Below are 23,314 nucleotides of genomic sequence, written 5' to 3'. Positions count from 1 at the left end.
ACAATCACTGGCATTGTTTTAAAGTGCGGCAGCTATTGTCAGAGGCCCGTCTTACACAGCAGTGATTTCATGATGTCATACGTGTACATGTTGCACCCGTGGAAGGATGATTGCTTTCAAACGACAAAGCTACACTACCCTTCTGTTGACTGAATACAAACAAAACGGTGTAGTAGGAGTTATTTGTACAGCAGAATGTATATTTTGGTTTTGGGAAGACAAGTCAACAAACAAGCCCGTATGTGTGGATAAGTGTTGACAGACATAAACACGCCAAGAGAAAACATCAGACAGACATGCACTTAATCACTTAAACAATCCATCGCAACACAAGTAGCCCACCAACCCAATAATACATCAATGTCAAAACTGTACAAGAAAAATGACTGGAATGCATCATCCACATGTACACACAGTGTTCTATAGTGTGTTTGAGTATGTAGTTGGAGTATGTTACTGCTATACAAACAGTATTTGTACATGACCACGCATGACTGGTTAGTGTGACCCGGGAGCTGACTGTGCACTGACGGCTTGGGAGCGCTTTGCTTTCGGCAGCAATCACAGAACAATACATGCTTTCACTGTTAAGTCCCCAAATACCAGGAAAGTCTCCGACGCCAGGAAAACTCCCTACATTTGTTGCTAGTCACTTTTGAGAAAATAAGTCGCCAGATTTGGAGAGAAAGTACTGAGCTGCACTGATGAGATTGTAAGCAAGGTAATGCTGTTCACAGATGTAGACTACATGAAGAAATTGTTCATAAAATATCAGAAAATCTATTCTATTGTATTAAAAATATGCAGGAAATTATTCAGAAAATGAAAGAATGCCACTCTGCAAAGGCAATCATGGACAGGATCAATAGAATGGCAGCAAACATCAAAAGTAGGCAAACTGATGACATTTAATTCGGCGCAGGTGTAAGTGCTATTGAGCAAACACTGTTATGCAGATATTTGAACTCTGATGGGCTTTTTTATGTTTTCTTTTCATTTAACACAAATACGGAAAGCGCTCAACAAGCCTGCCAGTTCTGTGTCTAAATTATTTCAAAGTCGGTGGGCACACTCAAATTTTGTAGTTAGAACAAGTAATTTTTAATTTTTTTTTTAAATATTTAGTTAAGTTAATAAGCGGTGTAATGTTTTGCAGCTACTGGCATTTATTTATTTATTTACTGGAAGAAGAAGCAAAATGGCTGTTTTCATGGTAAATGTTGCCGACCCCCAGCAGACCCGTAGCAGACACAACATTTTTATTTATGTAGGGTGATTTGGGATCTTACTAGATCAGGCCCCAACTGTTTTATATATGTTTGTTACAATCCCCACCATTTAACCATCTGATCCTCCAAAAATATATTCATATTCCCTGATAGAGAATGTAAACATCAGGCATACTGTTGGACATCTGTATATTTTCATTCATTCATTCATTTTCTACCGTTTATTCTCACAAGGGTCGCGGGGGTGCTGGAACCTATCCCAGCTGACTTCGGGCGAGAGGCGGAGTCCACCCTGGACTGGTGGCCAGCCAATCACAGGGCACATATAGACAAACAACCATTCACACTCACATTCATACCTATGGACAATTTGGAGTCTCCAATTAACCTAGCATGTTTTTGGAATGTGGGAGGGAACCGGAGAAAACCCACACATGCACGGGGAGAACATACAAACTCCACACAAAGATGGCCGAAGGTGGAATTGAACCCGGGTCTCCTAGCTGTGAGGTCTGCACGCTAACCACTAAACGTAAATACGTATGTTTATAACTAAAATGACTAATTTTTGTTCCCAGTATATCATGTCATTGGGTACACCTGAAAATGTTGGGAATATCCTAATTATAGAACATTATTATTGTAAAGTTAATAATAATACACTGCCATTGCTAATAATACAATTTGCCAGTTACTATAACCACAAAGTGCTTTAAGACACACATAAAATTGTAAAACAATACTGAAAGTCAAATATGATATTGTTTACACCATTTCAGAGAGAGAGAGACGCCTTTAAAAAATATTTGGACAAACAGCATGGGGTTGTTAGTTGTTCACTACTGTAAATATTAATATATTTTCAGACTTTTCCCCAAAAAGGTGGTCTGTTGGTGATGTCATTCCCCATCATGCATTCAACACAGAGCAAGTGGAATGAGAACCAAATGTTAGTTATGTAAATGTACAGTAATTATGGTCATTCAAGTAACACTATCATGTGGAATATGATTTTCACACATCATCCCTGATGCCTGAGCCTTTTAAACAAACTACAAACTATCCATCTGTTTATCACACAAATATGAATCAGGCTTAACCAACATGAAAAACATCATAACACGCCATTTTACATTTTAAAGGTGTTAGCTGTTTGCATTCTTGAAAGAAAAGTGCAGTAAAAGTCCAGTGGTGCTGCAAAGACTTCCACATCAAGCAAACACTGTACGCATGTCTTGGAACGCTCCCTTTTTAATAAACCTCACTGGAGGATCTTCTCTCGTGTGTCGGGCAATTTGAGGGCAACCAGACCTCCGCAGACCAAGGCAGCAAAGGACAGCAGGATGGGGATGATCTTGGTGATACCCACAAAACTGGCAAAGATGGAGCTGCCAAGAACTGCAGCTAGCTTACACAGAGCGTTCAAGACGCCGAAGGCTGTAGCCCTGGGATATAGACAGAATTTGGGATGTCAATCATAGGGTACATACAGACATAGTACATAGAACTGTTCACACCATAGTGGGGGTAGTAGGTAGGGATGGACAGATTATGTTTTTTTTGGGGGCCGATGCCGATTTTTTTCCATCACCCTTAGCCGATGGCCCATTTTGCTTGGGCTGATATTTGTGGCCGATACAGCTTTTGATTCCTCAGTTTAAGGCTACAGGAAGACTTCACCACATTCACCATCATAGAATCTTGGATCAGATCCTCCTGGCCTATTCAGAGAACACTCAAGATGGGTTGTGGATGGGAGTCCTCCAGTTTGGCAAAGACCGAAACCATATGGCTCAGGCAAGAAGAACCAACACATTGCTCACAGTCTCCGAGCTTTAATACCACAGAAAATCTCTGAGGGAGCTGAGACTTTGAGTTGCCAAGTGACAGCCCCAGAACATTGAAGATTTGGACTGCATATGTAAAGAGGAGTGAGCCAAAATCCATCTTGATTGACCAATTACACAAATTGGGCATCAAATAGTTATTGAACTCAGTCCAACACAAATTACTTAATAATTCTTACTATTTACTTAACAAATTCCGCCATATTTATCCCCCCCTCTGTATGGGCAACTTAGAGTACATTTATTAACCCAACAGCTACCTAAAGGTCCGGGTTGCAATCCAAACCCCAGAACCTCTGTTCTCCGAGGCAGACATGTTAACCACCTTGCGGCCAATAAATTATCAGTGTGATATAAAACAGTTTACCACTAAATATGTATAGAATTCATACAGTTGTGACACATGCTGGTACCTTTTAGAAGCAGGGTACAGTTCCACCGTCACCACCTCGATGCCGTTCCATGCAGCCACACTGACGCCACAGAAGAGACACTGTAAAGCGATGATTGCCGATTGGGTGAAGCTCAGGAACAATAAAAATGTACAGCCAGCAGAGATCAGCATGGAGCCACCTAGGAGACCAGGATGAGGAAAATAATAAAAATCACAAGAATGCTTGAAAATCCAACTTTACAAAGCTAAAAATGCACCTTTCATCACTGCAGCCTCATCCCAAACTAGACATTTTTTTTTTTACTATTTGAGTTACGATTAAAGCATTTTTGTCGGCCCACAATCCAAATCATATTTCGATACACCTACTATGCTTTTTGTGCTCTACTGAGCTTTTTCTAATAATAGTAGTTTATAGTAGCTTTAATAATAGTAGTTAATATTTGTGTTTTATGTGTAATATTCTCTGAATATTACAAGGATATTTTAGTCCAGCGGTGTCCAAAATGCGGCCTGGGTGCCATTTTTCACTGGCCCATGGCACATTCTAAAAATATAATTTAAAAAGAAAACTTAAAAAAGAGAGCTGTAATTTTACAAAAATTAAGTCAAAATATTAAGAGAAAAAAATGTAATTTAACAAGAATAATGTCATATGAGGAATAATAATGTCGAAATATTCAAGAAAAGAGACCTTTTTTAAAAAATCATAACATGAGAAACAAAATAAAAGTTGTACGTTTTGGCAGATAAGGTTGCAGAAGACGTTATGGGAATAAAATACAAATACTATGGGGATAAAGTCATAACATTATGAAAACAAACTTCTAAGGAAAATAACTGAAATACAAAAAAAAATACCAAAGTAGACATGGAAAAAAGCAGCTGTAATTTTACAAGTCTAAAGTAAAAAAAATACAAGGAAAAACGTTGTATTCTAAAAAGAAAAGAATCGTAATTTTACGAGAATAAACTAAATATAATAATAATAATAATAATATCAGGAGAGACAAACAAAACAAATTAGCTTGAGGAAAAGTAAATAAAGTGAATTTAAAGTTGAATTTTTTTGTTGAAGTGAAAATTCTATATCTATAACAGTTACATTATTGAGGTATAGTGATGATAAAATTAACCTTGGATCTTGTTGTTGTTTATTTATGATACAAATACAAAACACAGTACAATAAACATCACCTATAATCCTGACTCTGCCAATCTTCTCCATGAAGAGGGCAGAGATGATGTTGCCAGGCAACACAGCCAGACTGCCGAGGAAGCTGACCAAATATATCAGGACGTCATTCTCTTCAACGGTGTCTAGGTGGCAGCCATGTTTATTGTCCTCAAAGGTGTTGTTTTCCATTTTACAGTCAATGAACTTCTTCTTCAGGTCTGCAGAGCATAGGAAGACCATCACACGTAAGGTGGAAGATATTGTCATTCTATATACGATACATATCACTGACACAAATGGCAGTTTGTCATGACACAAATCTGTGGTGACACAGGTAGCAGAAGTCACTAATATTAGACAAGAGGGCCTGCAAAGGGGTATAACACGACCCTTGATTTGTAGGTGTATTATACCATAAATTCATGAGCTCTGAAAAAAACTCACAAGCTTGTCAATCAATCTGAATCACGGTGCCATTTTACAAAGAACACTAAATTCATCATACAGCAACTTAATGGCCAAACGTTGTACATATGAAATATATAAACAGGTACAAGTACGAGTTGAAAAGGAAAAATACTATTAAACATTTCATTGTGGAAATGGATGGATGGATTGTCCTGCAATGCTGCATCTGTCCACCAGAGGGAGTCTGACATCATTGCAGCGCCCCAGCTTTGCTTTGCTCAGGGATGCATAATGGGCAAACTTTGTGTTAAACTCATATTGTTACTGTTTGTATATTTCTTTGTTGCTGCGTTTGAGTGTTAACACAATATTTGTAGTTCACACAGTAGCTTAAAAACGGTTAGAGATAAATGCATACTGTAAATGAGAAAAATCATCAGTATGACCCAAAGTATGTGATGGGAGAAAATTAAATCATCTAATTTGCATACTGTGACGTTACCAGGCTCATAATTTGTCAGAGCCCTGTCTCAACGATACCCAACAAGCTCATCTCCCACAACTGTCGCTATTCCTGTGGTTTTGTTTTTTTTTACATTCCTGCTGCAATCCACAACACAGCGAAGCTCCAAAATGTGCTGTTTTGTGGACTGTCATAGTGGGCAGTGGGCTGCTACCAGTAAGGTATTATATTTGTCTCTGTGGCGTGTCAAATTCTGCAATTTTGCTTGTCTCAATTTTTGCGACTTTGGAGATTTAAGGGTTAAGTTGCTGTGTGATGAGTTTAGTGTTCTTTGTAAGATGAACAGAATTTAGCCATAAATTACCCGCATTGCTGTATTAGATCAACAGCAAAAATTACAGTAATTGCATCATCTACCTACAGATACACACACATAAATATCATGTTTTATTACTTTTAAGTATGACATCCAAGTATGACTTGGGTGTTTTAAACAACACAGCAAGTGGAGTGGAGTTTTCTACTACCGTCAATCAAGTTGAGCTCGAACGAACCTGATCTGCTCCATCTGAACCCACCTGTATTGGTGAAGAAAGTGTTGCGTATGGTGCAGTTCTCAAACACCGTGTCAGTGGACCTGATGTCCTCAAAGTGACAGTCTTCAAACAATGAGTCCTCAAACTTGACTGACTTCAGCTCTATTTTGATGAACCTATGGGCATGGGATGGGGTACAAAAACAAGCCAACAGACAAAGAAAACATGGGACTCTTGACTTCTATTGCCGGGGTTTTGCAGAATGAGCAGAATGGTCTCAGTAATACATAGCAGTCAATCTCTACTGGATAGTACTGCTACGGAAAAACAAGCTTTGCCGCATGTACGGACATGAACGTCACAATTAAAAAAAAATGGCAGCATGATGGTCTACACAGCCTCCAAGCGGAAAACTTGTTTGAAACCTTTTACTGTATTAAAGTGAAGTCCCATTCTGGTTATTTGATTCTGCAGATAGCATAGAAGTCAAGTAGTATACAGTAGTAGTGGTTACATACTGTATATGGAAAACTGTGTTAAAGATGCATGATTATACTGCATGTTAATTACACAGGTGTGACTTAGGTTGGCTACAATAAAAGGCCACTCACAAAACCATTAGCCTAAATACCATGTATTGCCAATCCAAAGCATGTCAAAGCACATGATTCCCTTTGACAACTGCAGTACATACGGCTAGTAGGTATATGCAGCAAAATGCTAACTCGCTAACATGTAGCTAATGTTTCTCATACACATAAGCACAGCGTGCACATTGTGATACCAACAAATGAAATGGATGATTGCCGCATTAGTCCTTGTGTAATCAGCACAAGGTTCTAGGGATGCCGAGACAGGAAATGCTGATACCGCCGCATCCATAATGCAGCAGATGCACGCATCCCGGTAAGATTATTTACAGCACATTGCCTGCTCAGGATTATGCAGAGAACGTGCAACGAAATTAAGTTCAACATTTCAATATTCATCCACTAAGTGTAAACAGAATAGTCCTATGATTGTGTGATTTTATTTGCATATGTATGAATCAGGAAATGAAATGAGTTTAGTGTCCAGAGAGTGGTAAAATGGCACCTACTTGTCATGGATGTATTCCCCTTCTTTATGGACTTGGTTCTCCAAGGAAAAGTTGAAATGAAAGTTCTCCACTTTTTCTTTATGGAACACCTAAAAAACATCGACTATAGGCATGATTATTTTGTATGTGTACATGGATTTCAATACATTATACTGTATATATTTTTAATGATTTACAGAAAGTAATAACACTACAAACATTACCTTGACTTTTAACTGATACTCTTCATACTGAAGGTGCTTGATCATGTCTGGGAACCACACGGAAAGGCCATAGTAACTGTGACAGTGACACAGAGCATAAAGGCATATATAACATATATATGGCATATATAATGTAACATAAAGGCATATATTAGTTGCTATTAAATGCAAAAACAATACAATGTGAGCTAACCTGAAAGCCATGCAGAACCAGATAATGGCCATGAAGAGGGTAGCCAACCTCAGTTCAGCAGACAAGAGAGATACAACGTTCTTCACCACCTGGGACCAGAACAGAAGTACACATTCCATATGTATCTGATTACTACCAGCAGATCGCCAAAGTAGTTCGAGTCGATCATGTAAACGTCACTTTGTAAATGTCATATGACATCAGACAACCATATATGTATATATATTTTTTAGATATATATTTACTATATTTACAGTAGAAGGTAGATGTTTGGGACTTGAGGTTGTTCTCCTATACTAGTTGTGATGTACATACCAGTTTACACAGCGTTAGGGAGCGCACTGCCCACCGTTGCACAGCCGTTCCTGTTGCACTTTGAATCTCGATTAACTCATCCTCTGCTGTCTTAGGAGCTTTGATGTGTGTAACCTAAAGGAAAAGGGGAAAAAAAACAATCAGCCGTGAAACAAAATGCATTAATTACAAGGAAATTGTGTTATAATAACTATCAATAACTAACAACTATGTGACAATAACCCATTATGTCATTGTATGGTCATATCACCTCGTACTTGAACGTAAACTATATTAGGAAAGCAGGAGTTGAACAAATGTAACAGTTAGTGATTGTAAAAGTACCAGTTGGAGGGGTAGGATTTAATAAGCTTTGCTTCTTCCTACTCCTTTTGGACATGTGGAACTGTGAACTGATTATGTGATGCATTCAATTGTAATCTGATGCATATTCAAATGAAATAAAACCATTACCATTACTTTAAACTAGCAACTGAAGAGCTATTTGCATAGATGGTGCCGCAAAGCATGCTGGGAACCAGGAATTGCTCCCAACGCTACAATATTAACGGCAAGTGATGTCATTCTTCACACATCAACAAGCTTTCTATACTGACTGTATCACATTTATAGCTATGGACAATCTGGAGTCGCCAATTAATCTAGCATGTTTTTTTTGGAATGTGGGAGGAAACCGGAGTACCCGGAGAAAACCCACGCATGCACGGGGGAGAACATGCAAACTCCACACAGAGATGGCCGAGGGTGGAATTGAACCCTGGTCTCCTAGCTGCGCGCTGACCACTCGTCTGCCGTGCCGCCCGATAAAACTACATTGATGTTATATTACATTACAATCACACCGCGTGACAAAGTGAAAAACAGTTCTCCCATTCTGTGTGGAAGTGGTAAAAACATTTGTCTTTTTACTTTGTCCTTCTGCCGCACTCCCTTTTGAAATGCTTTTTCAAAATTCAGAATAAGTAAATCGGAGAAGCTAACGAGTTAGCTCGGTAGCTTGCTGTGCTCGCGACGGCCTTCTCTGATGTCTCTGCAGTGATCCTGTAGCCTAATGTTGTTGTTAAAGGAAAACTGCACTTTTGGGGGGACAGAGGGGCTGCTGCGTCCAGTCATAAAGGCCTCTTACCCTTTCAGAATAAAAGTACAATATTTTTTTATGATTTTTTTTTGGCAAAGAGACGCAACCTAATCCCACCATTTGAGAATTACCGCATTGCAATTGCATTGCAATTATCTCTTGACACTATTTTTTTGACCTTTTCCATAAAGTTACATAGAAAAAAACAGTGATTTACGATAATGTATATGCCTGTGAGTGCAGTGCTAGCTACTGAATGTGCATAACTTCAAAACTCAAGATGACATTGATCTGCATCGACGGGCGTGGGAAAGACCATGGAGGTGCTATGAGAAAAATACAATGAATGAAAATGCTGATCATGTATGATATACTGTACCCTGTCAAATGTCAATAGTATGTTTCCTAATGCAGCATTAATAAGCACAGTATTTGCAAACATGGAAGAAATATTCACTTAAAGGGTCAATACATTCTTATAATGGAATGTAATAATGGATGCATTGTGTTAGAACAGCCTGGCTATAGCAAAAGGACGCACGCCAAGTGACGGAAATTCATTGTAGCGGCGCTGAACTTTAAGCCCTACGCTCCTTAGAGATGGATATCTGTATGTACTCACAGTGAAGACTTTTTCTGGCTGTCCTTTGGCCCTCCAGTTGGTGTCGTGGACCTGCTTCAGAATCATCCATGCCTCATCGTGCTTGGCATTCTGCTCCAAACAAACATTTCCAGTATCATATAAAATCACTCCATCACACCAGATTCCGACTGTGTTCTCGGAATTTAAGGAAAAAGCGTGTCTCACCTCAAGCAGGAAACGGGGGCTCTCAGGCATGAAAGTAAGTCCGATCAGAGAAGCTATGGCAGGAAGAGCTGCAACCAGAACAAATAACCTCCAACTGTGAAACTGGAACTCTGTGCCCATGCTGAACCCCCAACCTGCACAAATACATTTATGAAGATGTGAATGCACTGAAATAAACAATTTGAACAATTTAATACAATTACATGAGGTTCTTACCATATCTGGGAATAATTCCCCAGGCAGTGAAAGAGGCGTAAATCCCACCTATCATCCAGAACATACACAACCAGGACAAATGCTCTCCTCGCTTGTCCATCTGAAGGAACTCGGAGAAGTACGAGTAGACGATTGGTACTGTGCCACCGATACTGAAAGAGAGATGCAGTTGTTCAATTACAGTGAGGACAAGTGGCATAGAAAATGGATGAATGGTTGTCTTGCTAGGCTATGGAAGCTCATAATACTTTTAAATATGATTTTTGGACACAACATTAGCCACGTATACATGGACCCAAATATTCCAATTCCATTCGGGTTATTTGCTCAAACGGAAAGAATGTAACCTTTGTATACACCTCATTCCGAAAGAAAAGTGCCAATCCGAATGAATATATAATGGGATTCCCAGGGGTGGAATATTCCTTTCCCAATGTTGTTTATTGGCGGTTGGCAAGCAGCTTTCGTGTGCATTAGCGCCATCTGTGGAACAGAATCTAAACCCTTCTATACGCCATTCACAAGTCCAGTTTTATTAAAAAAGAAAATATATATCTATATAAAACATGTGCCGAGCTTAATTATAAAATATTAGCAAGATTGAACTTTATCTTTTCCTGTTCCCGGGTGCGTTCTTTCAGCGAATGCTGAGATATGACGTAACACGCAGCTCGAGACGTTCTTCGATTTAAAAAAATGGAGGCGAGCAATCGGCACTGGACTGCTGCGGAAAGTTTGTTTTTGATTCTAACTAAATTTCAAGACTGGACGAAGGAAAAACTGGCAATACGGAGTTACTCCAACAAGTGAAAGAAAAACTCGAGGAAGTCGGTATCACGTGATGTTGGTGTTTACGCTTTACTGCGCATGCCCCATTGACTATTCTGGTTGATTATAGCGGCGCATGTAGACACGCGATTGGAATATTCCTTTCCATGTATACCATTGCTTTCGGAAAGAAAAACTCATGTAAACGTGACTATTGAGAAATCCAATGATGGGGCCAAAACAGTCGAAGGGATCATCAGCAGTTCGAGTCCATCAACGTGCTGCCTTCATGAGTTACCCACCAGATTTATGAAGTCTGCGCTTGGTAGTTTGCTACCATAACTCACAGGGTTAATGGCTCCCTGACATGATTTATCATTTATAATTACATAGAAACTGAACTCTTAGAGCTAGCTCATTATGGGTGGCGCCAGGTATGAATGTGAGTGTGAATGGTTGTTTGTCTATATGTGCCCTGTGATTGGCTGGCGACCCGATGTCCATGGGGATAGGCTGAAGCATACCCCCACGACCCTAGTGAGGATAAGCGGCATAGAAAAAGGATGGATTGAATGATTTTATGTTTTACGGAATGATGCACTTTGAATTATCTTGTGTAGAAATTGTGCTCTATAAATAAACCTTCCCTGCCTTGCCTATATATATATATATAATATATATATATATATATATATATATACACATGAAGATCCATGACAATAAGACAAGGCAGACCATGACAATCGACACCCACAAGACATGTATTGATGCGTTTCAAGCTGTTTGTGGCTGGGAATCATACACATTGTGCCGTGACCTGATTTCTGAGTGTGTGTGTGTGTGTGTGTGTGTCTCCCAGTGGAATAGTGTTATTCTGAGCTTAAGCATTGTGCTTGGTCCTGCAGTGGAACATCAGTCTGTGCACGTGGACTTTTAAATAAATCATATGAGCTTCACAGTACATGGAAAAATGAAAGCAAATGCACTGCATCTCAAAAGAAGAAACTATGATATTAACATGCTTTATACTTCATAAACTTTATAGTTCTTAGATCTCAGTAGTGCCTAATTTACATGTGTATTTCCATTACATGTATTTACTACTGCAAAGTCAAAATGGAGAAAAGTAAAGGAAAAAGCCTCAGATTTTTCCACTGCAATGATACAGTAACTTGTTATGTGGCTATGTAATGTGTTTGCGACATATTGGGTATAAAACGATGGTGAAAAAGCAAAATAAAGGAAATAGTAAATGGATATTTACCCGATGCCTGACAGCAGCCTGAAGAAGAGGAAGAAGCCATAGCTTTGTGCAAACGAGGACAGGAATACAAAGATGCAGTTTATAGCTAACGCCACAACCAAACAGCGCCGACGGCCGACTTTGTCCGCCAGTCCACCCCACACGAACGCTCCGACCATCATACTCAGGAAGACAACCAGACCTGCAGTTGGAAACAAACGCTCTTTAAACTACTAGCAACAAATCCATTGGCCTATTCGAACCAATTCCATTACATCAAGTGTGAAGGCGGACATTTTTCCTATTGATATATATATATATATATTTTTTTAATTTATTTTTTCCAATCCCATATTCTTTATAGGTCATTGTGAAATGTTGCACTGCACTGTGACATATGTTATGAAAGCATAAGGCGGCTTCGGAGCAAACACCGGTGTGCAGATGGCTATACAACAGGGGGGGAGCAGTGGGAATAACTATTCATGTAATGTTGCCTCCTTTTTTTATTTTCTATACATGTTATTGACTTATGTGACCGTTCAAAAACACCCAAATTCATATGAATGATAATATCAATATAGAAATAGTAGCTAGACACAATTCATGAATATATTAATCTACATATCACGTTGGCTGCACTGCAGCACTTTCTTAGCTCCACCCATATTTCTTCATTTCACCATTCCATTTGCTTTCTCCTCATCCTGTGCCGTGCTTGTTTTTCCCGACATTCCCCCTTCTGCAATGTACTATTTTCTATGTTGTTATTAGTCTTCCTGTTTAGTTGCCTTTCTCCGCCACACCACAATTTTGCATTCAAGTTCTACATAGGAAAAACCTACAAGTATGTGCTCTTTCACTTTCAGCTGCAGCATACAAATAAGCAGCTAGAATATATGCAGGCCGATAAATATGCAGAGCAATAAAGACGCCCTGTCGGTCACAGCAAGCTATCTTCTCCAGCCGCAAACTCATTCATTTTTGCTTCCTCGGTGGCCACTAGATAATGTGCCTCATCAGTACTGCAAATGATTGACATTTACTAAGATTCATGTATATATGTGGTAAAGTGTTACTATTATTTATTGTATGATAAAAAAAAAAAAAAGCTCATAACCGATTACACTCTTGATCAAAATTTTAAGTCCAGTTGAAAAATTGCAAGAATTTAAATTTTGCACTATTGGAGATTCTAAGGAGAGTTTCAAATATAAAAAATGTAAAAAAAAATGTAATTGTAAATGTAAAAAAAAGAAATTGGAATGAGCCCAAAATTCATTCATTCATTTTCTACCGCTTTAGGGTCGCGTTGGGTGCTGGAGCCTATCCCAGCTGTCTTTCGGCGAGAGGCGGGGTACACCCTGCACAAAACTCCACACAGAGATGGCCGTGGGTGGAATTTAGCAAGCAATTTATAGCAAAAAACTATTCAAGTGAAACTGGAGGTAGCAGAGATGAGGATGCTGAGGTTCTCATTGGGAGTGACCAGGATGGATAGGATCAGGAAGGAGTATATCAGAGGGACATTACATGTTTGAGACCTTGGAGATAAAGTCACAGAGGCCAGACTGAGATGGTTCGGACATGAACTTTGGGTGCTGGAGCCTATCCCAGCCTATCCCCTGTCTTTGGGCGAGAGGAAGGCGGGGTACACCCTGGACTGGTCGCCAGCCAATCACAGGGCACATATAGACAAACAACCATTCACACTCACATTCATACCTAAAACGCCGAAAGAGAAGAGCCATTAATGTAAAAATGTCAAGTGGGAGACCCAAAAAGTTCCAAGCCCTGAGCTGGAGGATCTGATTGGCTGCCCGTCGCAAATAATAGAACACTCTAATACACCACAAGGATGCACAACACAATGCGCATTGATATGCTGTTAAAGGAGGACCTATTATACTCAATTTCTAACTGCCTTTTCCACACAGCAGATAGCGTCTTAGCACACCTCATACATCCTGTGACTCCACATTCCCACTGACAAGAAACACATTCCCGTTTACATAAAGGAAGTGGAACAACTTACCCAACATCCCTTTCTCCGCATTGGACAGGCATAGATCCTTCTCTGCAGACGGTAGAACAAATGCAACCACAAAACATTCGACTCCATCAGCCATCAGAGCCAGACCCAGCACCAAGAAGAGCATCCATTGGAACTTCCCGTGTCCACAGTCTTCCATAATGTCCTCATACTGTTCCGATAACTCCTGCAGTTCCGAGACTGCGCCGCTAGCTCGAGATTTAGCCCTAAAAAAAACATTAGACATCCTAAATCCTAACTTGAAGTGCTACCTAAATTTGAATTTCCACAAGTCTCACCTCGAAGCTCTCTGTGCAGCCTTCACCTCATCCGGATGCGGTATTCCTTGATATTCCCCTTCGTACATCTGGTCCTCCTCATCGTGACCTTCAGTCGCATCACTAGCAGCATCCTCTTCCTGGGGAGGGTATTCGGCTTGGTAACCATATCCATCATGACCATCTCCAACATCTTCTCCATACGTCCCATAGCTGTCACCACCACCAACACCACCGCTTTGATGGTATACGTTGTTTTGGTAACGGTCAGCCATGTTGCCTGCTTCTGTTCTTCTCCGGGCTGACTAAAGTTTACACCAAATGGCGTATCTGTGTGTTGGTGTGTTTTGTGAGATTAATGAGGTTGCTTGACCCTTTGGAATGGAGGTGTGGGATGAACCTTCAGTTAGAGCATGATGAGGAATGATTTCAATCGGAGTCACCTTTTACTCTTTTTGCACTTATTGTGGATTTGTTGTATTCAGTGTGGAATAATGCATTCCTCTCATGACTGTCTCATGGCTTGATGTGGGCAAATGCAGTTGGGTATCTGTGACTGGAGTCTGAAATTACAGAAACATAATTAGTTAATTTTCCAAACACAATGAAAAAAAAACACTTTAATTTATATATTATGCTTTTTATTTAGTAAAAAAGTATGATCTCACTTTACAATAAGATATACAAAGCCTCCCTTACAGTTACTATGGTACCCATTATGTCATTGTATGGTCATATCAGCTCCTACTTTGATACGTGACAAAAAAAAAATTAGGAAAGCAGGAAGTGAACAAATGTAACAGTTACTGGTTGTAAAAGTACCAGATGGAGGGGTAGGATTTAATAAGCTTTGCTTCTTCCTACTCCTTTTGGACATGTGGAACTGTTAACTGAATATGTGATGCGTTCAATTGTAATCTGATGCATGTTCAAATGAAATAAACCATTACCATTACATAGTTTTCCTTAAAGAATGACACAGCAGAGAGTGATGAGTCAGCAAAAAATGAAGGAATGAATGAATAATTCCTGTCCAGTGTAGAGTAAGATCCATCTATCTATTCATGTCTATATGAGGGTTTGTCATAATCATTTATTCATGAATGGATTTATTGATCTGTTTGTGTTGTGTTCATTGAGCCCGTTTATATGCAGACGGACACCGACACAAGCACAGCATGTGGACAGCTCGGTACAATATAAAATGCAATAACCCCCCCCCCCCCCCCCCTTGCCAGCTACATATGGCAACCAGTATTTTCATAATAGAAAGACTCACAAAGTCAAAGTCCATCGCACACTTGGTAAATGCATTTTCACTATTACAGCGTTCCTTTGGTCTTTTTTTTTTTAAAAGGCACATATTATGCTTTTTCGACTTTTCTGACCTATAAATATTGTTAGAATGTTGTATTGTCATGTTAAACGATACTAAAGTTTCACATAATTAGGTTTGCGCATTAGGAAGGGAACCATGACAGATGTTTGGGATGCCTCAGAAAGTTCAGTTTCACACATACCCGGGTACAAGCTGTGGGCACAGCATGTGGACAGCCCGGTACAATGTAAAATGCAACCCCCCCTGCCAGCCACATATGGCAACCAGTATTCTCATAATAGAAAACAACAGAAAAACTCACAAATCGACCCAAGTCAAAGTCCATCGCACATTTGGTAAATGCATTTTCACTATTACAGCGTTCCTTTGGTCTATTTTAAAGGGGCACCCATTATGTTCTTTATACTTTTCTTACTTCTATAAATATTGTTAGAATGTTGTATTATTGTGTTAAACGATACTAAAGTTTCACATAATGAGGTTTGTGCATTTGGAAGGGAGCCATGACAGATGTTTGGGATGCCTCAGAAAGCTTGGTTTCACACATACCCCGGGTACAAGCTGTGGCCCCCCCTCCTTGCTCGGCTGCACTGTTTTGTCTTGGGAGAGTGACCAGTTACAGCGGAATGGGCGTTCCCGGATGCGTAATAAATCAAAACAGACCGTTTTGGAAATCCAAAGAAATACAGCTGGAGTAGGTGCAGATTCTGGAAGATCTAGAAATTGAGTGTTATAGGTCCCGCTTTAACAGCATATGAATGTGCATTGTGTTGTGCATCCTTGTGGTGTATTAGAGTGTTCTATCAGTGCTCTCTTGGATTGTTTATACTCTGTTTAATACTAATGTGAGAGTTGAAGTAGCCAGCTAAATATAGAGCCACAACAGTCCTGATTGGCTAAAGGAGAACCCGTCCATTATGTTGTGTGTTCTGATTGGCTGGAGACCGTTTTCAATCGATCTCCTTCATGCAGGACCGCCTGTTTCCTGTTGTATGATCGCAAGCTGCTAGCGATTAGCTGTCTTAAGGTATGAGCTTCTTTGTGGGGCCCATTTGATGCAAGGGGAAGCATTCTAGGCAAAATGTGCAAAGGATGCACATTGCAGCCATGAGGCATAAAACACCAAGTCATCCCAAGGCAGGAGAGGGAAAAAAACAGAGATAAGTAATCTGACACTCGTTGCTGCAGTGATTCACAACACACAGCAGATTAAGAGAAGAAACTGATAGAATTCACCCGATCATCCGTCAGTCCCTGCTGCCTTCAAGGCAGAGGGTGCCGAACTAAATCTTTTTGGTCCTCCCAAAAATTAGGGGCAATATTTTGGACGCATAATGCTTGATTTTATTATGATGTCCTGACTAAATGGAGCTCTGAAACTTTTTTACTGATTTAAACGGACTGAAAATTATGGAAGTCATAATGACTTTTTCGATTGACAGTTACGCAGTATTGATCCAACCTTCCAACAACTTGTACAGGCTATTTTGCTACTGACAGATGGGCAGCAGGAAATTAAATTCTGGATGGCAGCCTCATCAGTTCGCCATTGTTACACAGCCTGGCACAAGCGTATCTGCCCTCTGTCTTCTCATAACACAAACATAATTAATCTGATAGCGGAGTCAGCAGCAGGCCAGTCTATGAGTTTCAACAGCTTCAATGCAATCACATCAGACTGAGATTCCAAATCTGGAATATAATGGAATGAATTTACTTGAAATCGTGAATAAATTCCAGGTTGTGTTTACCTTTTTCATTAAGTTTATTGAGTTCATTAAGTTTCATTGAGTTCGATTCCACCCTTGGGCATCTCTGTGTAGAGTTTGCATGTTCTCCTCATGCACAAAAATACATTTTATATGATGAATGGATGGAAGTATTGCTGGTGCAAATTTTGCGTACATCCTGACAAGTTCAAACTCAATAGCATTTATCCTCTTTGTCAAATTCTGGCACATTTAACTTTCTTTGGCCCCATGGTGCATTATATAGCAGTCACACTCAATAAAAAATGCTTTTTTGGATATAACAGAATGATACTGGGCAAATGGGCTTATTTGTTAAGTCCAAATTTTTTTTTTGCTGAAACCCAAATCATGCGAAAACTTGTGGGTTTTCTCCGGGTACTCCGGCTTCCTCCCACATTCCAAAAACATGCTAGGTTAATTGCCGACTCCAAATTGTCCATAGGTATGAATGTGAGTGTGAATGGTTGTTTGTCTATATGTGCCCTGTGATTGGCTGGCCACCCGCCTCTTGCCCGAAGACAGCTGGGATAGGCTCCAGCACCCCCGCAACCCTCGTGAGGATAAGCGGTAGAAAATGAATGAATGAAATGAAAAACAAGAATCATATCTTATATACAGATTGCATATATCTTACATCATAGTTCTTCACAATGCATGAATAAGCTACAGTTAATCCTGCTATTTTGTCTGCCTCATCCTTTTAATTAGTAACTCAGAAAGATGTGGCTCCTGGAACAGATGTTGGGTCAGATTGGAATCTGATGGTTGACTGGTTTTAAACTTGGTTAGGAATTGTACACAATAATGCACAATTTCTCTCACAAAGACTGTCCAAAAATACTCATATTGAGCTATTTTCCTGTATGGTGCATGGGGCATGTAAATGTAACACCAACCCCCTGTTGCCACCAAAGACCAAGAAGCACACTTCAATCGACCCCATGTGAGTGCGGCTGTTTTGTTTTCAGTGTATTTACAAAAAAAAAAAAAACAGCAGCCATGGTGCTGCAAAAAGATGTACTTCTTGGCCCATTGGAGGACCCAATCCTGTTTGAAAAATCTATAAATAAACTGCTGGTTTGATAGCTGAATTCTTCTGAATGTGACATGTGTATGAAAGCAGTATGAACTTCTGTGATCATCCATCCTTTTTTTTTCCCAGATGCATTTCAGTACTGAACAAAGCAGGATTTCAGAAAGGACTCATACTGCATGCAGGAAGTATTATCAATCATGCAGTACCGTTTGCAAGGGACAACAGGCTTGTATAGTGCAGAGCGGAACATTTCTATGTTTTAACCAGGCCAAGGTAAGACGTTCTTAAGTTCCCTGTTATAAACAAAGTGGGAATTTTGCACATTTCCAGTTAACTAAATGCATTTCTTCTTCCCAAGAGCCATCACCACCCTGAACTCAGACATACAACGTACCCGCTCATTAGCATAATGCAAATGTGCAATATTTCCATCTGTTACTACCTCAATCATATTTGTTTTATTTAACAACCCAATACAATACACTCATATGTGACTTTACTCATCTGTATACACCAGTCATTATTTGCACTATGACCCATTTATCATTGCACTAAAATTAATATAGCTGCAATATCATTCATTCATTCATTTTCTACCGCTTTATCCTCACGAGGGTCGCGGGGGGTGCTGGAGCCTATCCCAGCTGTCGAGAGGCGGGGTACACCCTGGACTGGTCGCCAGCCAATCACAGGGCACATATAGACAAACAACCATTCACACTCACATTCATACCTATGGACAATTTGGAGTTGCCAATTAACCTAGCATGTTTTTGGAATGTGGGAGGAAACCGGAATACCCGGAGAAAACCAACGCATGCACGAGGAGAACATGCAAACTCCACACAGGGTGGAATTGAACCCTGGTCTCCTAGCTGTAAGGTCTGCGCGCTAACCACTAGATCGCCGTGCCGCCCCTCCTGTGCAATACTATGTGTATATTTTGGATATCTTGTATATTTCTTGTTAAATTGTCTTTTTTACTCTACTTTTATATACTTTTTTTTACTTGACTACTGCACTGAAAGGAGAAGCTCTCCAATCTTGTTGTACATCTTGTATAATGACAATAAAGGCCATTCCATTCCATTCCCATGGAATATAATTCGGCACCCCTACTCTGTGCTAACTCACATACCTTGCAGAGTAATGCTGATTTTTTTGCAAGCAACAACTCCGGCATGTGAAAATGGCTTCAAGGTTTATCTGCATGGGTACTACACCGCTTCAAATATTGCAATACTGCTGCTGTGCTACTGAAGAGCAGCCTGTTTGAGACTGAGCTAAACAACAGCGGGATGTTTTAGATTGAGGGGGCTGCTGTTTATATAACACTCCACCGCAGAAAGCTCAAAGCCCGTCTAGATGTGTACTGTATCACATTATAATCTCCTTGTTTGGCGTATAGTACGCTTTACAATACGACAAATAGCAAGTGATGATCTGAGACAAAAAACAAGCCTGCTTAGGCCTGTGAAAGATGTGAACAGAGGAAGCCGAAGAGTCGGCCCAGTCATTTAGACACAATTAATAATGCATCGTGTTCCTATCTACAGCAGGAAGACCTCCCTCTTTCATACACACACACACACTTCAGAAGCAGTGCAGTCGGTCTTTTGAATCAAATTGGAGCTGAAGTAACCTGCACGACATTACAGCAACATCATCAGATCTGACGCCAGCTGGGTTTGAAGGACAGTGAAGGTGTCTGTCCATGCTTACTTCAATACATTGATTTTATTTTAGTGATGATTGAGCTAAAAAAAAAAAAAGAGCCCATTCTCAGTTGGTCTCCTGTCCACACCCTTTTTGCATCTCAGCATGATTTTAACTGAGGCTTTTAGCTGTTCTTCCCCGTGTGTGTATTTCACGTTTATTACGTATCTCATTTATTTCATCACTACAGCTTCTGTTTGCCAAAGACAGATTTTTTTTTATTATTTTTGACTGTTTTTCGCCGGGTACTCCGGTTTCCTCCCACATTCCAAAAACATGCTAGGTTAATTGGCCACTCCAAATTGTCCATAGGTATGAATGTGAGTGTGAATGGTTGTTTGTCTATATGTGCCCTGTGATTGGCTGGCGACCAGTCCAGGGTGTACCCCGCCTCTCGCCCGAAGACAGCTGGGATAGGCTCCAGCACCCCCGCGACCCTCGTGAGGAAAAAGCGGTAGAAAATGAATGAATGAATGAATGAATGTTAGTACGTTTCATCTTAAAGGGATAGTTCTGAGTTTTTGACATGAAGTTGTATGGTATCCCCATCAGCAGTGTAGTGCATCAAAGGTGACTTACCACCCCCATTTTTGTCCCGTGAGCCGAGTTCTGGTTGGATTTTGTAGTTCTGGTTTGTTGGTGGGGTCGTTTAAGGGAAGAGTTTGGCTTCTCAAAACAATATACGTTGAAAAGAGTAATACATTTGCATCACTTAAATACTTCAGACATGACAAATCAGTCGGCGTTACTTTCTGTCTGCGTTGCAATGCATACTGTTTTGAGAAGCCAAAATGGCCCCCTGCCCCCACCTACTAACCTCATCACTGAAATCTGACCAGAACCAGACTCACGGGACCAAGTCACCGCTGATGCACTACACTGCTGATGGGCATGCCATACGACTTCATGTCAAAAAATCTGAAGTGTCCCTTTAAAGGTGATAAACACATGCATGTTCATTTATTATGATTGTTGACAGTTAGTGGTAGTAATTTGGCATAGTTTATCTACTAATGCTCTAGTGATCATTGAATGTAGTCTATTATAACTACACAATGACTAATGACAAATTGGCGGTCGATTCTATGAGACTGATTTTGTATATGTGAAAGCTATGAATGCTATTCATTTTACGTGCCTCGGATAATTTATTTATTTATTACAAATATTAACAACCAATTGTTGGTCAATTGTTGTTGGTTAACAACCCATTTTGTGGTTAGTGGTTAATGCGCAGTAGGAGACCCAAGTTCAATTCCAACCTCGGCCATCTCTGTGTGGAGTTTGCATGTTCTCCCCGTGCATGTGTGGGTTTTCTCCGGGTACTCCGGTTTCCTCCCACATTCCAAAAACATGCTAGGTTAATTGGCGACTCCAAATTGTCCATAGGTATGAATGTGAGTGTGAATGGTTGTTTGTCTATATGTGCCCTGTGATTGGCTGGCGACCAATCCAGGGTGTTCTCTGCCTCTTGCCTGAAGACAGCTGGGATAGGCTCCAGCACCCCCGCGACCCTCGTGAGGATAAGCGGTAGAAAATGAATGAATGAATGAATGAATGAACTAGCTTGGTCCACATATTAGACATGTTCATCACCCGTATTTACTTGTATGTAAAATTGCTTAAACATTCCTTTATCTGATTTTTGCTATGTATTTTTTATACAACAATGCCACTTATAGTAGTGTAAATGTGATGGGCTGGGGACCAGTCCAGGGTGTACCCCGCCTCTGGGCCAAAGTCACCTGGTATAGGCTCCAGTGTACTGCTGCAACTCTATTGAGAAAGCAAAACATCCCCGGACCATCACACTACCACCACCATATTTTACTGTTGGTATGATGTTCTTTTTTTTTTTGGAATACGACGTTACTTTTACACCAGATGTAATGAAGCACACACCTTCCATAAGGTTCTACATTTCATGTCATCAGACCACAGACTATTTTCTTGAGTTTTTTCCAATTCAGTTGACAACTTTAATATTCATTTAGTTCAGGTATGAACGTGAGTGTGAATGGTTGTTTGTCTATATGTGCCCTGTGATTGGCTGGCTACGAGTCCAGGGTGTACCCCGCCTCTCATCCGAAGACAGCTGGGATAGGCTCCAGCGCCCCCGCCACCCTTATGAGGATAAGTGGTAGAAAATGAATGAATGAATTAGTTAAACTTGAATCTTGGCATGTAAACAAAGAGGAAGGTAGCAAAAAATGTTTGAGTTTAAAGACATTGAATGGTACATACAAAATAAAATAAACAAATCTTTAAACATTTGAAAAGGTCTGTTATCATTTTTGTCATATAAATACAAAACTCTGGCCAAAAAAAAAACAACCAAGTCTTGTAAGATAAGGAATGCAACAGGAAGTGTGATAAATGTGTGAGCATTCATTATATAACATTGGCAAGCAATCTCTGCTGAACAGATGCTACTGTGCTTTCTGTTATTAATAAATTCAACTTCTATCTTACTCTAACAGCATATGAAAGACCCTAAATGTGTCTTGGTCACGATGTGTTTACTTGCGGCCATACAAATCATCCACAATTAAAGCAGACGTTATGATTATTACACACTCAGTTTAGTCTGTGTCTAATAAAAAAAAAAAAAATCTGTGTTGTTACATAACACAATACATATTTGTCCTATATTTTACATTTTTGACACTATTTTACATTTTACATATTTGAAAAGCTATTAAAACTGAAATACATTACAAGTAGTTTACTTACCAGAATGGAGTCAAACAGAAGTTTACGAGTACTCGGTGATGTCCCAGCCTCACGGCAAACCTACACTATCCCGTAGTGCGTCAATCAGACTCAAACGTGAGTGTGGAGCGATGGTAGCCTATGGATGACGAGCATCACTTTGTCAACACAGGCAGCACGCAGACAGAGCTGAGGGATTAGACAAGATAGATCCAGCCTCTTTCTCTCCTCATCATCTGTCTCTCTTTCTCTGCAGCACTCCTCCCCGATGCCACCTGCCTATCTACTGCACAATGGTACAGTCCGTTTCTCCACTGTATTGTATGTAAGACTATTCCATTTTGTCTTGTGGGAGGGTAGGATCCAGAAGTGATGTGAGGATGGAGTGTGTGTGAAATGAGGGGATGGAGAGCGGGGGTTATTAGTTTGAGAGAAGCAGATGGAGGGTGGCTTGTGGGGTGGGGAAGGGCGGT

The 23,314-nt window shown here is 40.1% G+C and overlaps 1 protein-coding gene across 1 annotated transcript; it reads right to left on the bottom strand.

The window, feature by feature from the left end:
* Nucleotides 1-1,279: 1,279 nt before the first annotated feature.
* LOC131130998 (synaptic vesicle glycoprotein 2B-like) lies at nucleotides 1,280-23,223 on the bottom strand. The gene is made up of 15 exons (XM_058075245.2): nucleotides 22,863-23,223; nucleotides 14,309-14,850; nucleotides 14,013-14,236; nucleotides 11,999-12,179; nucleotides 9,967-10,118; nucleotides 9,751-9,884; nucleotides 9,565-9,654; nucleotides 7,865-7,978; nucleotides 7,550-7,638; nucleotides 7,357-7,432; nucleotides 7,154-7,242; nucleotides 6,097-6,230; nucleotides 4,668-4,865; nucleotides 3,490-3,649; nucleotides 1,280-2,674 (listed from the first exon to the last, which is right to left on the bottom strand). Exons 2-15 carry the CDS (start codon nucleotides 14,560-14,562, stop codon nucleotides 2,491-2,493), a joined length of 2,079 nt encoding a protein of 692 aa, XP_057931228.2. The 5' UTR covers nucleotides 14,563-14,850; nucleotides 22,863-23,223; the 3' UTR covers nucleotides 1,280-2,490.
* Between the last annotated feature and the right edge of the window lie 91 nt (nucleotides 23,224-23,314).

This window comes from Doryrhamphus excisus, linkage group LG1, assembly GCF_037039965.1.
Source record: "Doryrhamphus excisus strain RoL-2023G ecotype Guam linkage group LG1, RoL_Dexc_Guam_v1.1, whole genome shotgun sequence".
Classification (NCBI taxonomy): Eukaryota; Metazoa; Chordata; class Actinopteri; order Syngnathiformes; family Syngnathidae; genus Doryrhamphus; species Doryrhamphus excisus.
The sequence above is the reverse complement of the archived record's forward strand: the minus strand, read 5'-3'. Positions and strand labels throughout refer to the sequence as shown.

Bases quoted from the DNA above. Each gene is read 5' to 3' on its own strand.
- LOC131130998 (XM_058075245.2), bottom strand. From the start codon at position 14,562: ATGGCTGACCGTTACCAAAACAACGTATACCATCAAAGCGGTGGTGTT. The intron at 6,231-7,153 runs GTAGGTGCCATT...CCATGCCCATAG, and splicing joins GGGGAATACATCCATGACAA to GTTCATCAAAATAGAGCTGA. The intron at 2,675-3,489 runs GTACCAGCATGT...TCTATATCCCAG, and splicing joins CTGTACCCTGCTTCTAAAAG to GGCTACAGCCTTCGGCGTCT.